General features: G+C 51.1%; 5 protein-coding genes across 5 annotated transcripts; all 5 read left to right on the top strand.

Annotated features, from left to right (window-relative positions):
- Positions 1–226: 226 nt before the first annotated feature.
- On the top strand, positions 227–4,145 carry VTN77DRAFT_5185 (uncharacterized protein; the record flags this gene model as incomplete). Its single annotated transcript, XM_069421326.1, has 3 exons — positions 227–299; positions 348–3,394; positions 3,447–4,145. The coding sequence occupies 3 exons, from the start codon at positions 227–229 to the stop codon at positions 4,143–4,145; spliced, it is 3,819 nt and encodes a 1,272-aa protein (XP_069277000.1).
- A 1,206-nt stretch (positions 4,146–5,351) lies between these two features.
- VTN77DRAFT_5184 (uncharacterized protein) lies at positions 5,352–6,401 on the top strand (the record flags this gene model as incomplete). The annotated part of the gene is made up of 1 exon (XM_069421325.1): positions 5,352–6,401. The coding sequence occupies one exon, from the start codon at positions 5,352–5,354 to the stop codon at positions 6,399–6,401; it is 1,050 nt and encodes a 349-aa protein (XP_069276999.1).
- A 1,470-nt stretch (positions 6,402–7,871) lies between these two features.
- Positions 7,872–10,493, top strand: VTN77DRAFT_5183 (uncharacterized protein; the record flags this gene model as incomplete). Its single annotated transcript, XM_069421324.1, has 2 exons — positions 7,872–7,983; positions 8,104–10,493. 2 exons carry the CDS (start codon positions 7,872–7,874, stop codon positions 10,491–10,493), a joined length of 2,502 nt encoding a protein of 833 aa, XP_069276998.1.
- A 641-nt stretch (positions 10,494–11,134) lies between these two features.
- On the top strand, positions 11,135–13,379 carry VTN77DRAFT_5182 (uncharacterized protein; the record flags this gene model as incomplete). The annotated part of the gene is made up of 3 exons (XM_069421323.1): positions 11,135–11,248; positions 11,314–11,663; positions 11,726–13,379. 3 exons carry the CDS (start codon positions 11,135–11,137, stop codon positions 13,377–13,379), a joined length of 2,118 nt encoding a protein of 705 aa, XP_069276997.1.
- Positions 13,380–13,417: 38 nt separating this feature from the next.
- VTN77DRAFT_5181 (uncharacterized protein) lies at positions 13,418–13,926 on the top strand (the record flags this gene model as incomplete). The annotated part of the gene is made up of 2 exons (XM_069421322.1): positions 13,418–13,609; positions 13,666–13,926. The coding sequence occupies 2 exons, from the start codon at positions 13,418–13,420 to the stop codon at positions 13,924–13,926; spliced, it is 453 nt and encodes a 150-aa protein (XP_069276996.1).
- Between the last annotated feature and the right edge of the window lie 2,195 nt (positions 13,927–16,121).

Below are 16,121 nucleotides of genomic sequence, written 5' to 3'. Positions count from 1 at the left end.
GGTGAGGCAAGTCGCGGTTGAACGCGCCTGCGCTTGCTTCGCGTTCTCCAGTGAGATCCTAGGATATTCTTGTTACATTGCCTTCTTTATTGAACTCCCTATATATTCAATCCTTCCCTGGCACTGAGCGGCTCATTGTCTACATGGTGGCCCCTTCACCGTGCCAACCCCTATTAATATTTTCGTCAGCCTGTACGGCACGGGGCAATGAGCATACACCTGGTCTATGGCTTCTGTCGTGGTGAATAGGGTCATGGGCCAAGGAGAACAGCAGACACTCCTTCCCTTTTTTGGACAATGTCAGATTTTCCTATGGCTCTTATTTCAAGCTGGCTAATTTATGACAGATCCCCGCCGTACGAATAGAAACGTATCCCAGGCTTCCAGTTCGTGTCGGCCTAGTTCAGATCAGGATGAGACTACGGCAAATAATGCTTCCAGGAAAAGCATAGAGCCTCCTCCTGTTCAGTCAGGCTCTCAGGACACATCTGCTGTACAAGCACCTTTCAATTGCCAACATGCGCCAGCTCAGAGTCCAGAAACACCACAGGACGCTTCTCTGGAAGAGGATCCTAACTCCAGTCGAAGGAAGAGGCTGAGGACTTCGGCACCATGGGAATCAGATAACGGCAGTGACGACCAGGCCCGGCCTGTCCATGCAACTCCCAGTTGCGATGTTTCCCAAGACCGGAACGTGGAGACCTTCCGTCACGATCGAGAAGTTCAATCTCCACGTAGGGATATCTCGAGCGGCATAGATGATACTTTTGATGGTAGTGGTGATGGTGAAGGACATGTTTCTCAAAAAACCCCAGCTGAAAGTACAGGCGGAACGGTGAATTCAGCAAATGCGCTGCCAGAACCTGCGGTTGCCGCCTTACCCAGCCCAGAGTCACAGGGCTCAGCACAAAACTCTTCAGCGCCCAACTCATTGGGCTCAACAGAAGCTGCGGATTCCCATCCACCAAGTACAGAGAAAAAGTCTCCCCCGAGGAAAATCTTGAAACTCAATCCCAATGGCAAGCTATTAAGTTCGCCTCCTTCCGCCCGGTTCGAAGACAAAACGCAGAATAAGCCCCAGAATAAACGCAAAACTGCCGCCAAGAGAAGCAAGGACACTAGAGTTGTTATCATAAAATATGGTGGTGGAGCAGTGTCGAAAGAGGACCTTGGGAAAATGGTCGACGATATTATCCATGGAAGGCGAAGGCATACCCCTCCTCGCCGTCAAGATGTCCCCAGTACCACTTCAGGACCACCAAAACCTACTCATCCATTCTTTTTGAAGAATGCTGGCCGGAAACCGGAGAAGTCGGCTCCGGTTACCAATACCAGCTCAATTCCAGCGACGGCGAGTTCTAAGAAAGCTAACGAGGCAAATGAGAAGTCGACGTCATCTAGCGATAGGCGAGAGATCGTCTCGCAAACAGGAAATGCTGTTCAATTTCCAAGGTCTCGATTTCCAAAATATCCTGATCCAGTTGCGCCTCTTTGGCCACCGCGGGATATGGTCCACGTGAGAGGTGTTGAAGTTAGGCCATTTCGTGATGCTCCGGGGTCTATCCTCCCCGGTCCAAGGAAAGATAAAGGCTCCGTGGTGGGCGTTAGCGACTCGGAGAATGTTCTCTTGGCTGAGCTGCGCAACGCTGACTCTGAGACTCTGAATCCACCTGCGACTACAGATGCCGAGGTTTTGCGGATCCCAAAGAGACATGTCGCTAGTGGTTCGGTGTTGCAAAATGGCATAAACAGCCAGCTATCACATCATACCGTTGGCGAGCCGGGATCTACACCCAGAACGGCACGTTCAGGTATCCCTGCGAAACAAAGCAGGCGTCATCCAGCTGTTGTTAAACTTCATTCCTCGATACCTTCAACTATGAGCGCCTTCGATACCGGAGTTTTTGATTCCATCCAGTGGACCCAGAAATATGCTCCCACTTGTGCGGAAGAAGTTCTTCAAGTGGGACCCGAAGCCGTCATGCTACGAGACTGGTTGAAGAATCTGATGGTCTCTGCTGTCGATACCGGTAGGCCAAGTAAAGACAAACAGAACAAGAAGCGATCGGAAAGCAGCAAACGAGCGAAACGGCGCAAGGCATCCGACAAGTTGGACGGCTTTATCGTCTCAAGTGGCGACGAGGCGTCTGAGATGGACGAGCTCTCTGACCCCGACGAAGATGAACTGGCCGGTGATGTGACAGTCCCGTTGAGGAGGACCGTTGTCCGGGTTGGGGATTTGGGGACTAGGTCGAAAGGGGGAGACGACAAAGGGCGCATGGCGAATGCAGTGTTGATTAGCGGACCGTCAGGCTGTGGTAAAACAGCTTCTGTGTATGCCGTGGCAAAGGAACTTGATTTTGAGGTATTCGAAATCAACTCTGGAACTCGTCGGAGTGCAAAAGACATACTTGAGCGAGTTGGAGACATGACTCAAAATCACCTCGTCCATAATCTCGACAACAGCAAGGCCGGGACTGGAGACGACTCCAATCAAGATGTCCAGCCTCAGGACCTTGGTCCCACTGATGCCAAACAGACGACAATGAATAGCTTTTTCAAGTCGGCTCCGAGAGATACTTCCAATCAACATACGCAGAAGAGAGATAAGAAAAAGGACAAGCAACTGGAGAAGACTGTTTCCTCGACGCCTTCTCGTCATCAAAAGCAGTCATTGATACTGCTGGAAGAGGCTGACATTCTGTTTGAAGAAGACAAACAGTTCTGGACCGGAGTCTTGACTTTAATCAGCCAATCCAAGCGTCCCATCATCATAACATGCAACAATGAGGACCTCATACCACTTCAGGATCTCTCTCTCCATGCCATCCTACGATATCGGCCCCCTACCCATGATCTTGCTGTAGACTACTTGCTCCTAGTTGCCGCGAGTGAAGGGCACATGCTGGAACGCGAAGCTATTAGTGACCTCTATACTGCTTCGAATCAGGATCTCCGGAAATCACTAATGGAGCTCAACTTCTGGTGTCAGATGGCCGTGGGCAGCGAAAAATCGGGGCTTGATTGGATGATTGATAGATGGCCCCAAGGCTCGGACCTAGACGTGCATGGTGATCGGCTGAGGGTGATAAGTCTGAATACGTATCAACGCTTTATGGGATGGTTCAACCGTGATATGCTTATGAGCAAGAATGACCTCGCCCGAGAAACGGAGCTACTGCTTGAGTGTTTGAATTGGTGGCAGCTCGACTTTCAAGACATGCCAAACGTGGAAGGATCAAAGTTTCTGGCGTCGGACAACTGTCGCATATCACCTGGCAAACAGGACGCCAAATCATCCTCTTTCGATTTGGTGCAGAAAGTATCAGGACTTGCCGATAGCCAAAGTGTTCTTGATGTTCTCTCCCGCGGCTGGTCATTGAAACAGGAAGAGGTAAGTTGGAAGAAATGTGTACGGTCCGCATGATTCATACTAACTGGCATAGGATGAGCTCGACACGTCCGTTACTGATTTGCCGGAAAAACAAAGATCAAACTATGTGGAAGGCTACCCCTTGCTATACGCAGACTGCAAGCCAGACTATACCGGGCTGTCCGCTAGTATTGGGTCGACTGCTGGCGTGTTGATCAGCCATTTAATCTGGGGTGATCGTCAAGCAGACAGCGAACGCCTTGCTGCGGAACGCGTACTGGAAAAGGCTGCTAAGTCAAAGATTCCCGGCTTCTCTGGGCGAGACTTCCTCACAGCATTTGAACCCATCATGCGTGCGGATTATGTATTTCCTCCCCCTACCGGTCGCACCGCACCTTCTTTCGAGAACGGAACCGCGGTGATAGCTGAAGACCTTGCACCATATATTCGAGCGATCATGGCCTTCGACCTTCGTCTGGAGCGGTATCGACTCGAGCTGAGTGGTCTGATGTCGCAAGGTTCCAGCGGGAAGAGGAAAGCCCGGACAACAAAAGCGAGTCGGGCAGCTCTCGAAGGCGGTGATAAGGCGAATACGCGGAGAGAACGATGGTTCCCCCGTGATGCCAATCCGTCTCGTATCCTTGCAACTGGGTCCAAGGAGTGGCAGGATGTTCTCGTCCAATGTAGATACTTTGACGTTCCATCCATACGGCAAGAAAGGAGAGGATCAAGCCACAGTGTTTCTGAGAGTTCTGGCGATGGAGGATTTTAAGCATTTTACAGAAGACTTTGCATGTTTGGGCTATGTAGTTACAGATGGCAGATAGAGGGCAGCTATCAATCCAGGGATAGTGATCAGAATGAGGTCGCCAAGTCTAACGCCTAACTTGGTAGGTTCGCGGGAGCTTCTTTAGCGGGAGAGGCAGGAGAGGCTTCGGCGCCCAGTGGCTGGCGGCTGGAGATCTACTCCGACCAAATCTTCATTCACATAATTTCAGTATAATAATAATAACAAATAGTCGGGAGGAAATTTAGGAAATAAACAAACTGTTTGATGATTATCAAAATAGGCAAGTTATCTATCAGGTCTGGATTAGCTGTCAGCCCGTACCAAGGTGCCCAACTCCTGCAGCGGCCCTCCCGGAAGTTCGGATGGCCCACCCAGCCCTAAGGATGCGGCATGCGTGTCACTGTGATTCATGGCGGCACGGTGCATATGTTGGTGCTCTGTGCAGGCTGCTGCACAAGGAAGGAAGTTGGTTCTCTTAGGGAACTGTACCTAGGCTTTTCTTTTTTTTAATTCAGTTACTTTGTACTTAGGTTCTTAGGCACTGGTTGTATATACCTGCTGAACCGTCTTTTCACTTGACGATCAATGGCATCGCCATTAACACGTTCTTGATCTGGTTGGGTTCCAGATCAATCCCTGCTGCTCCTGCGATGCTACACTCGTCGGTGATTGGCAGGCGGGCTGTGATAGAAGTCCGAACGGCGCTGTGACGAGCAACAAGCGCCGAGCTGTGGCCCCCGCGGCATCGAGCAATCATCGATCGTCTCGTTCTGTCGACGCTTTGCCTGGAGGACGGTGCCGCCGAGTCATCGGTTGGGATTGGGTGATGACTGACCTGCCTACTGTATGTCCTGCTGTGCAGTGCGAAATGCACGCACGCAGGCAGCTAAGCAGCTTCCTGAGCTTCCTGAGCGGGGAAACGGCTGGTTCTTTCTTAGTTCCGTAATATTCCTCCTCCCCTTTCAGTCTGTCTTTTTTCTATGTGTCTTCTTTGCTGCAGTCCTCTTGGATAATTGTTCATTTCGACACTTTGGCCGTGGCCTTTTGACCCATTACTTCCAATCGTATTGACTGTATGATATTTATAGTGCATCATCATCTCACAAGAAATAAATCGCTGTCTATCGCATACAGACTTTGCAGCTACTTTGATGGCGGACGTCCACCGCTCTGCCTCCATGTTTCAGCATGAGTCGCCAGCCACGGTTGGACACTTCCCATGTGCCACAACAGAGGTACTCATATGTCGAAACTCCCATTGAAATGAGCCTACCGGGCTCTCAAAGTCGAGGTCCGGGTGCGCAATTACCATCGGTTGCCGATGCCGATACCAAGGTCAATGCAAATATCAACCCTCCTCCACCAGCAGAAACACCGCAGCCGGCCTCCAATCTGGCCAGTGAGAAGAGGGAGCTAGAGCAAGCTCGTCAGATGCGTCTTCAGGAGGAGCAAGCCATCTCACCCGGCAATAAAGGTCCACTTGTGCATCCGGCGCTCTTCGCCCCCTATGCAGACGACATCGAGGAACAGAGTCAACGGCCAGCTCCCCAGACGTCACCACAGTCGCCATGTCGTTCCCCTCCACATTCCCCCGGACCTCTCCCGATCAAGCATCCACGGCCGCCCCCGATCCAACCGGGATTGATTGCGCCAGACGCGAATCCCCTGCAGACACCTCGTTCGCCACCGGCCGCAAAGGGTGCGTTTCGACCGATTGTTGCTCGCGATGCAACGGGGTCGGACGAGGCCCACCCGAACCATCTTCCGGGCCAGATCTCTCATCCTGAGCAAGAGATTAAGGGTGGTACCTGGAGCACCAGCTTTGGTGAGTGCTCGGATATAGGAACGTGTTGTCTGGGAATCTGGTGTCCTTGCATTCTCTATGGCAGGACGCAGTATCGCCTGTCCAGAAAGTCGAGACGAGAGGATCCAACCAACCTCTTGGGCTTTGAAGCTTGTAATGGGTCGTGCACCGCAATGGCCCTTCTTTGTGGATGTCAATGCATTCTCGCGGCGATTCAGCACACTCGAACGAGGAAAACCTATGAGATCGAAGGCGATATCTGTACGGATTACGTCCGAGCGTCATGTTGCATCTGCTGTACTCTCATCCAGGATGATCGGGAGATCAGAAAGCGCGAAGAGGCTCGGGCGTACTCTGCCCAGGTTAGTGGAACGGCTCTGATCGCTCCCTATATCCCACCAGGGCCGATGCAATATCCGCCGCCACCGAAATAAAAAAAAAGATTCAGCAGTCCTCATGCGGAAAATAAATCGCAAGCTGCTGCATCGTCAAATACATTCAACAACTGAATACCTCCTCCGATCCCCACAGCGACAGTTCTAAGGATTTCTCAGAATGTGCAGGCCCCATCAGATATTGGAAATGTGATTCTCGTAGTAAATATGATACCCCTCCAGCGCGAACTTGTATATACTGTGATGTATATGGCTTCTTTCTCATCCAATCTTTTTGAACTATATATACCTCGATCTGTTTCAATCTTGGTCCTTTCCTTGATTTTATTCTCTTTCCGTTTTACTTCTCATCTACGAGATATTACAGGGTCAGAAAGTGTATTCTATGCAAACAGTCTCTTTCTACCCCGGCATTTTTCTTTTCTTTTTTCCTTTTCCATTTCCCGGTGCGGGTGGTGCCTGTTTTCTATGTTGTTTTTTTTTTCCTTTCTAACCTCTATTGAGTTGTTTACTCATTACGAGATCAGTTGCAAGACCAAAGCAGGTAGGTAAATTGGGCTGGCATCAATTTGCTTGAATGAAATGTATACATAGTTCAGTATGTGCTCAACACAGGTACCGATAAGTGGCAGTACTGTCCATACAGAGACAGGAGAACAATCGAGGTCTCCATTTTCTTTCAAAGGATTTTGAGTCGGAATTCATATGGCATTCCATTCACATATCTATCGTACTTAATTCCTTCTGTAGCATGGATGGTGGTCAATGCCATATTAAAATCTTCTGTACACTCCTAGAAGGACAGTAGATTGTTCCGTCCACGCCTAATAGTGTTATCACTGCACAACTAATAATCTTGGCAGAGGTCAAAAAAAAAAGAAACCAACTTGGTTAACAGCTGATTATCAAGCGCAACAAGAAATGCCTGCAGCACTCAGTCGAGTCTAATTTCTAATTTAAGTGGCGGGATCATCCCTTCTTGGTGTCCCGCGTCCGCCTGGAGACTCGAGTTCCAATGATCCTGCCTCCTGCGCTGCTCCACACTTTCATCTGTACCACTCTGTCGCAACCTCACCTCTATTCAGTTCAGTTCCTTACTCCCTTCTTCTTATATATATTATATACGTATATATATAGTTAGCTACCCTCGTCTCAGTAAATTCCCCGACAACTCAACGAATCTATCAGCCCCTGAACACTTCAGCGACTCGAACTGTTGACTTCCGAAACGCGACCCCCTTGTCCTCCGTTTCCACGTTGCTCGATTCATCATCATTGATCGATTGAATCGAATCGATCGATTGATCCCTTTTCACTTTGCGACCAGTCGAGCACTAGGTGCATTTCTCACCCCGTCTCCGAATACCTACTAGACCGTCCGATCGAATCGACCATGTCAGCGTCAGTGACCTGACCCTGGTCCCGGACATCACCGCGCGAATTCCAATCCAGATGCAAGCTGCTTGGTGCGAGGACAGGTCTCCTCGCTCTTGATCGCTCGCTGGAATCATGGGCGATGCTGCGCGGAGGCTCGCTCGTCGCCAGATATGGGCCCGGCCCACGACGACTCACACCTCGACGGTTGACCCGACCTGCACTCCGTTCTTGCTCCCTAGTAATGGTAGGCGGCTCTATCTAGTATCCATCATTCTCTCTATCCTGCAATTGGTTCCTGAATTCATTGGCTGCGGTTAACACTACTCTCATACCCTTTGCTGACGGCAGTGGGAAACATTTGCAGGCGTCCTCAACCTCAATCGCACATACTCCATCACCTTGACCGAAAATGTCGTCTACCAACCGGCATGTACCGGCGCAGTTGACTCCAGTCAGGGTGACCCGTCCGCGGTCATCGACTCGAAGGATCCCTTCTATTCTTCGACCTCCCCGCAACTTTACGCCATTGGCTGCATGACCGTGGTCAGTTACGTCCTGGTCATTATCCTACTCATTACCCCACGAACCTTTTACATTGGCGGTCCCGGAGGTGGCGGCAACTTCTTGGGTCGACATGGCGGCTCCTACAGTGGAAGCTCGTCCGTAGTCGGGGTGGGTGGCCGGCCATGGCTGCAGAAAGTGGCGGCGTTGTCGGTCGCTGTGTCGCTGACGATCGCGACGGTGGACTCGTTCAGGGTCGCGGAGCAGCAGTACAATTATGGGTATATGGATGCCACGGCGCTGACCAACGAGGTCCTCGATGGGACCGAGATCCGCATCGTCCGGGTCATTTCCAGCACTTTCCTCTGGTTAGCCCAGGTCCAGACGCTGATACGACTGTTCCCCCGACATAAGGAGAAAGTGATGATCAAGTGGGCCGGGTTCGCGCTGATTGTCCTCGACACCATCTTTGCCATTTTGGATAATTTCGTCGCTCATGGGTCCAGCACCCATCCGCGTCTTTTCGACGACGCCATCCCGGCCCTGTCTTATCTGTTCGAACTGGCTCTCAACCTGCTCTACGCAGCCTGGGTTATCTTCTATTCCTTGTCCAAACACCGGTTTGCGTTCTTCCATCCGAAAATGCGGAATATATGCCTGGTGGCTCTCCTCTCTCTTGTTGCGGTATTCATTCCCGTGGTCTTCTTCGTCATGGACATTTCTCAACCGGACGTCGCTGGCTGGGGTGAGTATATCCGGTGGGTAGGCTCTGCCGCTGCCAGTGTCGTTGTCTGGGAATGGGTGGAAAGAATCGAAGCATTGGAGCGAGACGAGAGGAAGGATGGCATCCTGGGGCGCGAGATCTTTGACGGCGATGAGATGCTCGAAATCACCCCCTCGGAAGAGATAGACTGGCCTCGTCAATCGGGTGGTCATGGTAATGATTGCGGGCGAGGAACGGGTGCTTGTTCTTCTTCTCCTGCCTGGGGAGGCCTGAGCCACCGGCCCTTGCGACGGACTCGTGTTGGCTTCCAACGCAACAGTCGTGCTCGACGGGATGTTCCAGGTTCAACGGACCATGAAAATGTCGGCTCGATCGAACTTCATCGGACGGGACCCGCTCACCCGACGCCGCCGCCCGCAGCTCTCACGCCTGTCAGTCGGGCTGACACAACGAGTGCAGCTAGCACGGTGTACTATGTCCGTTATCATCCCGTCACGAGTCCAACGCCTCCAGTCCAGACAGCCTCGGCGCCTCCAGAGGAGGGTCACTACCAACCCAAGGAAGCTGCTGCGACGACTGAGCACCAGTCTTCGAGCAATTCCAGCAACAATCTCGAGATGGGCCGAAATGAAGGTCCTTGGGCGACTGTGCCCCTGGTCCAGGATGCCCGGTGGTTCTCGATCGCCAATCTCTTCAGGAGACGACGCACTTCTCCACCACAAGAGGTTGCGACCGCCCAGGAGCAAGAGCACTCCGAGGCAGCCGAGGTAGACGGCCTCGATGAGAAGCATACTGGGTCCTGGCACCTCCGTTCCCGGATGAACCAAGTGCTGTCTCTCCACCGCTCTAAGAGCCCGCAGGAGTCCGACGGTCGCGGAACGGCCAGGCCGTTAACCGTTACGGTCATTCCGCCACGAGGTCGGACACAGCAGACATGGTCACCGCAGCGTTCTGATGATTCCCAGTCTTACGTAGGGGATTCCAGCCGTCGAACCTCGTCGAGCCAAAATACCTTGCCTGTAAGAGTGATCACAACACAACCGCGACGTGCCGCGCCTTGGCCATCGCCTGCAACGGGTGGCGGTGAAGAAGGCCACAGTCATCGACTCCGGTACGACCCTGATGCGGCCGCTCTTGTTGGGGCCGGGCCAGATTTGGTTGTACCTGTGGTAGAGTCAGAAGGAGCGACGCGGAATAGCTCCGTCAGAGGCACTTCATCTGGTAACGAAACACTCGTGGTGTCTGATGAGGAGCAAGGCTGTGTGGCTAATAGCCCTGGGAATGTTGTGGGTGCAGCTGATCAATGTCGATCGCCCACGGCAGGCCCTGAGATCCAGCCGGCGTCGACGAGAGACCTGGACGGACAACCTGGGTCGGACGACGGTAGTGGTCGAGGGCCAATTGCGAATTCCGCAGGGATTTCGTCTGTACAGAGCCAGCAACCATTGATGCCAGAACATAGTTCTGTGGTACCCACTGGTCGTGGCGAGGGATTAATCGATCCTGCAGGCTACGGTCGGAGATGCTGAAATCATGCGTCTGATCTGTCTATGCATATTGTTGCTATATCTTTCTTTTTAAGCGAGGAGTTCGGTTCGGTCATGGGAGTCTAGGCAATCAGGACTCCGTCGGTTTTTGATGTGTACTAACTTCTGGGAGTCTCCGGTTATCTTTCTCTGGGCTATCTTTTGCATCGTCATCATCGTTTGGAACTTGGAAGTATATTTCGGTTTTGGCAGGGGAAAAAAATATTGAAAGCCGGCACTCTGCCTGGACATGATACCCTTATTAGGCTTTTGCGGAGTCAATGTAATCCATTGAATCGGAGTGCATCTAGCTTTGGCATATATATACCTATTTATCTTTTATAGAGGAAGTCTTAATCAGGCAGACATGTTTTGGAAGACAGCTGATTGTGTCTGTGTAACTTGGCTGGTTGATTAATATTCTGTTGCGCGTCATTCGGGTAAGCGATGCTCCGGAAGGGCCTTGTGCTTGTGCTTTTGTGCACCTGCAGCTTTGCGTCAGTTCTGAGAGAACTCCTCCGCACCGGCAGATCCGAACGCGCTTTCGCTAGCACACACCACCTGCGATCCACCTTGAACAGAACATTTTACCTCGAACAAAACAGGTCAATGTTGCGGGGCCTCTTCCGCCTGTGCAGCCCGTCATGGCTGTCAACAGAAACATGTTCGACGCCAGCGTTTCTGCAGAACCGCATAGCGGGCAAGGCGCCTCCATCTTGACATTGCCGCTGAACCTCATCGCACACATTGTCTCCTATGTAAAGCCTTACCCTCTGGCCCGATCGCGGAATTGAGTTTGCTCTGACGCAATGAAACCTTGCAGATCGAGGAACCAGCGGACCTTGCTCGCGTGTGCCGGACATGCCGGGTGCTGAACTACATGAGCCTCCCTCAGTTATATAGAAACCTTGTCCTCACATCATACGACCGGATTCGATACCGCGATGACCAGCCGGAGGGATGGGGCGGTGCCAGTCCCTTTTCCATGGGCCTCAGCGCGCTGGTGACGAGACCTCATGCGTCTCTGGTTCACTCGATGACACTGCGGGGGGAATGGAAGGAACACGAGCTGGAGGAACATGCGAGTGTTGGTCGGGTGCCAGACTCGTCAATGATGCTCAATATCGCCCTGAGGGCGGCGATTGATCGGACTACCAATCTCGAGAGCTTCAGGTATGAAGACGTGGAGCCGGTGCTTTGTGGGATTAGCTTGCTGACCCGGATCTTCTTTAAAGCTGGGAACTGAACACGAAGATGCTCGAAACCGTATACATTGGCCTATCTCAGCTACCGCACCTCACGTCACTGTCGGTGAGGTTTCCATCCAGCCGTCATCCCCGGCCGACAATCGTCATTCCACCAATGCCTCATCTGCGCTCCCTCAAGGTGACCGACATTGATCCGCTCTGTTACCCCGATGACATTTCTACGTTGCTGGCAAAGAGTCGCAATCTGCGAGAGTTGAAAATGCATTGGTCTCCCCGGATGCGGGAGGCTCAGGAGCCAAGCGTCATCCTTCATGACTATTTTCGCAAATGTTCCAAGGAGAGACCATTGAAGCTGAAAAAGATCGCCATGCAGAACCTCTACGCCCGCAACACGGAAGACTGGTCTGAGGCTATCGACCAGAGTTCGATCGAGGAAGTGACTTTTCTCAGCAGCCCGGGCTTCGAAGACGCGGCGTCCTCAACCTTTGTGCATAACACTTGGACAAGCCGTCCGCCAGCAGGCCAGGTCAATTTCAAATCGATCAGACATGATTCGTTTAACAAAAAGCACTGCGAATTTCTGACCACTTTTACGGGACTGGAGAGACTCTACTTTGTCAATCCGGTCCATGATCAACTCAACAGTCCCCGTCAGTCGGTCGGGCCGTCATCGACGACCGTTACACCTCCACGTGTCGAGAATACGACGAATACCGCTCCTACGACTGCGGCGTCCGCAATCGCCGCGCGAGCCGTCTCCCCTGCCTCTCCGCACTCTCCGTTGAATAGCGTCAATCAGAACATTCTCATGCGAGATACGTATTTCAATACTATCGTGGGCAACCATGGCGCTACACTGCGCCATCTTCTACTGCCCTCCCGGTGGCCTCTATCGGCGAACCTGATCGCTCGTCTTGTGCACGCCTGTCCTAACCTGGAGCAATTGGCCCTGGCCGCGGAGATCTCGGCCTTGGAGACGTCTAGACTTCTCCTTCCCTTCCTCCGCAAGCTGGTCGCCATCCGCATCCTCATTCCTCAGCCGGCAGTCTCCGAAAAGGCCGCTTCTGGGCAATCAACCATTTTCCAAGCCAATGGCGGCGCCTTCTTCTCAGCCCCCACGATCGCTGACGTTCTGGAACTGGATGACCATATTCACAATGAGATGATGGGTGCGGCCCTGGCCGACAAAGAGACTTTCGGTAAGCTGAAAGTCGTCGGCCTTGGCTGGAAGGGATGGGAGCTTGGCGAGTTCTACACTATTCCGGCTGAGACTGCTGAGGCGGTCGATAGCGGGCGAGATCAATCTGGGGAGAGACCGAACGGGCCTGTTGCAAACGGCAACGGGGTCACTGATTCCCAAGGCTCTGTCACAGAGGCCGTCGCGAGCAGGAAGGCGAAGTCGCCAATCGTCCTTCCAAACGGCACGCCCGCTGCAGCACCTCTACCAACGAAGTCGTCTCTGGGGAAGCGTCCCCGGGAACCATCGTCGCCGTCGCCACCCTTTTCTATAGAGTCGCAGAACAACCGCGACGGCTTGGCGAGCGATCCTACACACGGTCTGGACATGACCGAAGTCCTCCCCTCGGGAGAGAGGGTAATTTGGAGACGACGGGTCCGACGAGTAGGCTGGGAAGTGCTCAAGCATTGGGAGATTTGGGCGTTGGATTCGCAGGAGATATAACCAAACCTTCCATTCATGAAGAAGATAAAGATGAAGATATGGCAGGCAGGCGCAAGCCGGTTGGCTGGCTAACCGGTCTGGATTTTTATTTCGTTAGGTATATTCAGGCTGAGCAGGCCATGTCTGTTTACTTTTTTTTTGTTAGGTCAAGCTTTCGGGTGTTTTATTACGGCGTCGATGGTCCAAGTCAAGTCAATTGGGAGGTCATAATCTGGGATTATATATCATATGTACAGTGGAATTTCCAACTATGCAGTTACATTACATGACTGACAGGTATAACTAGGTGCCAGTAAAGTACCTAGATATTTGGAACCTCCTATGCCCGTGCAGCCTTCTGCTGCAGACGCAGTCAATTGAGTTTTTCTGGAGCAGAAATGGTCGAATGGATCCTGAGAGATCAGGTCAGGTATGCGTATCTGCATCAGGTCTGTTCGCGCCAGCTAGGTATATTCTGCTGGGAGCTATGTACCGCCAACGAGGTCAGATCCCCAGGATCTCGAGTACTGCAGAGAAAGGGGGATCAAGGCAGAAAGCACGACAGTGAATTCAATCAAAGGAGCAAGATGAGTGGCCGGTTCGTACGAACTGGGTAACCGAAGTGCTCGCTCGCACTGACTTGGCAGCAGCTGACTGGAGTGACGGTTTCCCGTGACTTGCATAGAGGAAGCTCCGAGAGATGCCCGCTATGGCTTCTAGCTGTGTGCCCCAATCAGCTTGGCCCAGGGACTACCAGGGCAGACTCCAGAGCAGGGGTCGAGAGAGGCTAGGTAGAGGGAGAGATGAGAGGGCGTCCTCGCCCTCGACCGCAAAGGAGCCGGAGCCCGCAGGACGCCCTCACCGCGCGGGCAGTGCAATACTCGTTCCAGCTTGCAAATGCTGCCTGCGAACCTTCGCTGATTATAAGCAGTCCCTGGACTGTCCCACCTTCATCCATGGTTCCAATTCTTTTTTTTTAATTGTTTTGCTGTGGCCGATTGAGGAGTAACTGGAAGATGTCGGAGTACAGTCTGGAGAACCCCAGGTCGGCCGCCGAAGGCGATGACGTCATGCCTTGGGGTATGCCTCACTTCTCGGATCGACTTCTTACAAACCTCCCCACCAAATGAAGCGAATCCACTCATGGCCCCTTGAAGAATGGATATCCGAGAAGATCCAGGACGCATACTGGACCAAAAATAGGACGAAGACGACATATACCTTGTTCAGCGATGAGGACGACGTCAAGACAGAGAATCCAAATCCGAATCCAACCTGGTGAAAACCTTCGAAGGCAGCCTCCCGGAATGCTACGCGATTCCGTATTCTATTTCCCGGTGCTCTCCGTATTAGTATCAGTATCAGCAGAAGCAGCAGCACTCGATGCAGTCTGAATGTTGGATTGGTATTGGGAGCTGGAATGAATGGTGATATCGCACAAGTCCAGTCCAGTCGCAAGGGAAATTAAGAAGAAGGCGGGGGAGGGGGAAGGCCATCTCTCAAACTATATATGTATGTACTGTACATTTCTCACTATGCGCGGGCTTTCTCTTTTGATTTAGAAGAAGTTTAGCTAATTTTCTGGGAGCTTTAGTTTACTATTATACCCATTATAACACAAATCCAGATTTATCTAGACTTGTTTTTGTATCCTAGGGTTTTCTCTCTCTCTTTTCTTTTTTCTCTAATTCAGTTCTGTTTTCCTTTCCTCCTTCCGGTGCCGCTGGATTTTTCTTTTTCTTTTTCTTTTTCTTTTTCTTTTTCATTTACACGGCAATAATGAATGGAATAATGATAAATGGAATTACTAATGAATGAATGATGGTAGATAGAGGTTTTTTTTACTTGGAAAATAGATATAGATATCCTGCATTCTTGCATCTTGCTTCCTACAACATACGATCCTGCTTCTCACATAGCAATTCCCGTCCTTTTCTCAGAGAGAAAGAGGGACGGAGGGAGAGAATTCAGTTCAATTCATGCAGTTAGTGGTCATTCCAGATTCCAGCAGAAGACTGACAGACTGCCCTGCCCGGCAGAGCCAGACTTTCTTTCTTCTCATCATATTATCATCGATTGCATGTACATACAGTACGTTACAGTACTGTACTTGTGTCAGCGACACAGGCACAAATCAAGTCATAAAAATTCATGCAAGACAGCGCTCAAATGGACTGTCTATCTAACGATTATTATTATTATTATTATTATTATTATTATTATTATTATTATTTATTTTTTTTTTCAGAAAATCATTCAAGGAAGAATAAAGAATGGATGGATCGATCTTCTAGGAACCTAAGGACCTGATTTTTTATTTTATTTATTTTTTTTAAGTCCAAAATCTAGGCGGAATTTTTTCCATAGGTACATACCTACCTACCTACCTAAGGGTTTCTTATGATTTTCTGATCCTCTGATCTCTGGCATCACTGCGCGGAGAGCGGGAGGTTTCATTGCGACCTTTTGTCTTGTCTTGGTGGCCTCAGTGCTCCTCAGGTGATGTGATGGGTGAAAGCAAAGACTCAGGCAGGTGTCGATAACATGTATGTACATACGTATGTACAGTAATATGGAATTTAAAGTCTGCGTTTACCTACCTACCTAGGTAGGTAATTAGTGGCCTTACCGATCTAGGTATCTAGGTATTGGATTGGTGGATTGGGATTTGGATTTGGATTTGGTATCTACCCTGCCCTACAGATACAATTCATTAATTTTGTATACAAAGTTGGAATTTTTTTTTCAACGAATCAGATACTG

This window comes from Rasamsonia byssochlamydoides, assembly GCF_041956645.1.
Source record: "Rasamsonia byssochlamydoides strain NRRL 3658 unplaced genomic scaffold VTN77scaffold_38, whole genome shotgun sequence".
NCBI classification, from domain to species: Eukaryota; Fungi; Ascomycota; class Eurotiomycetes; order Eurotiales; family Trichocomaceae; genus Rasamsonia; species Rasamsonia byssochlamydoides.
The sequence above is the reverse complement of the archived record's forward strand: the minus strand, read 5'-3'. Positions and strand labels throughout refer to the sequence as shown.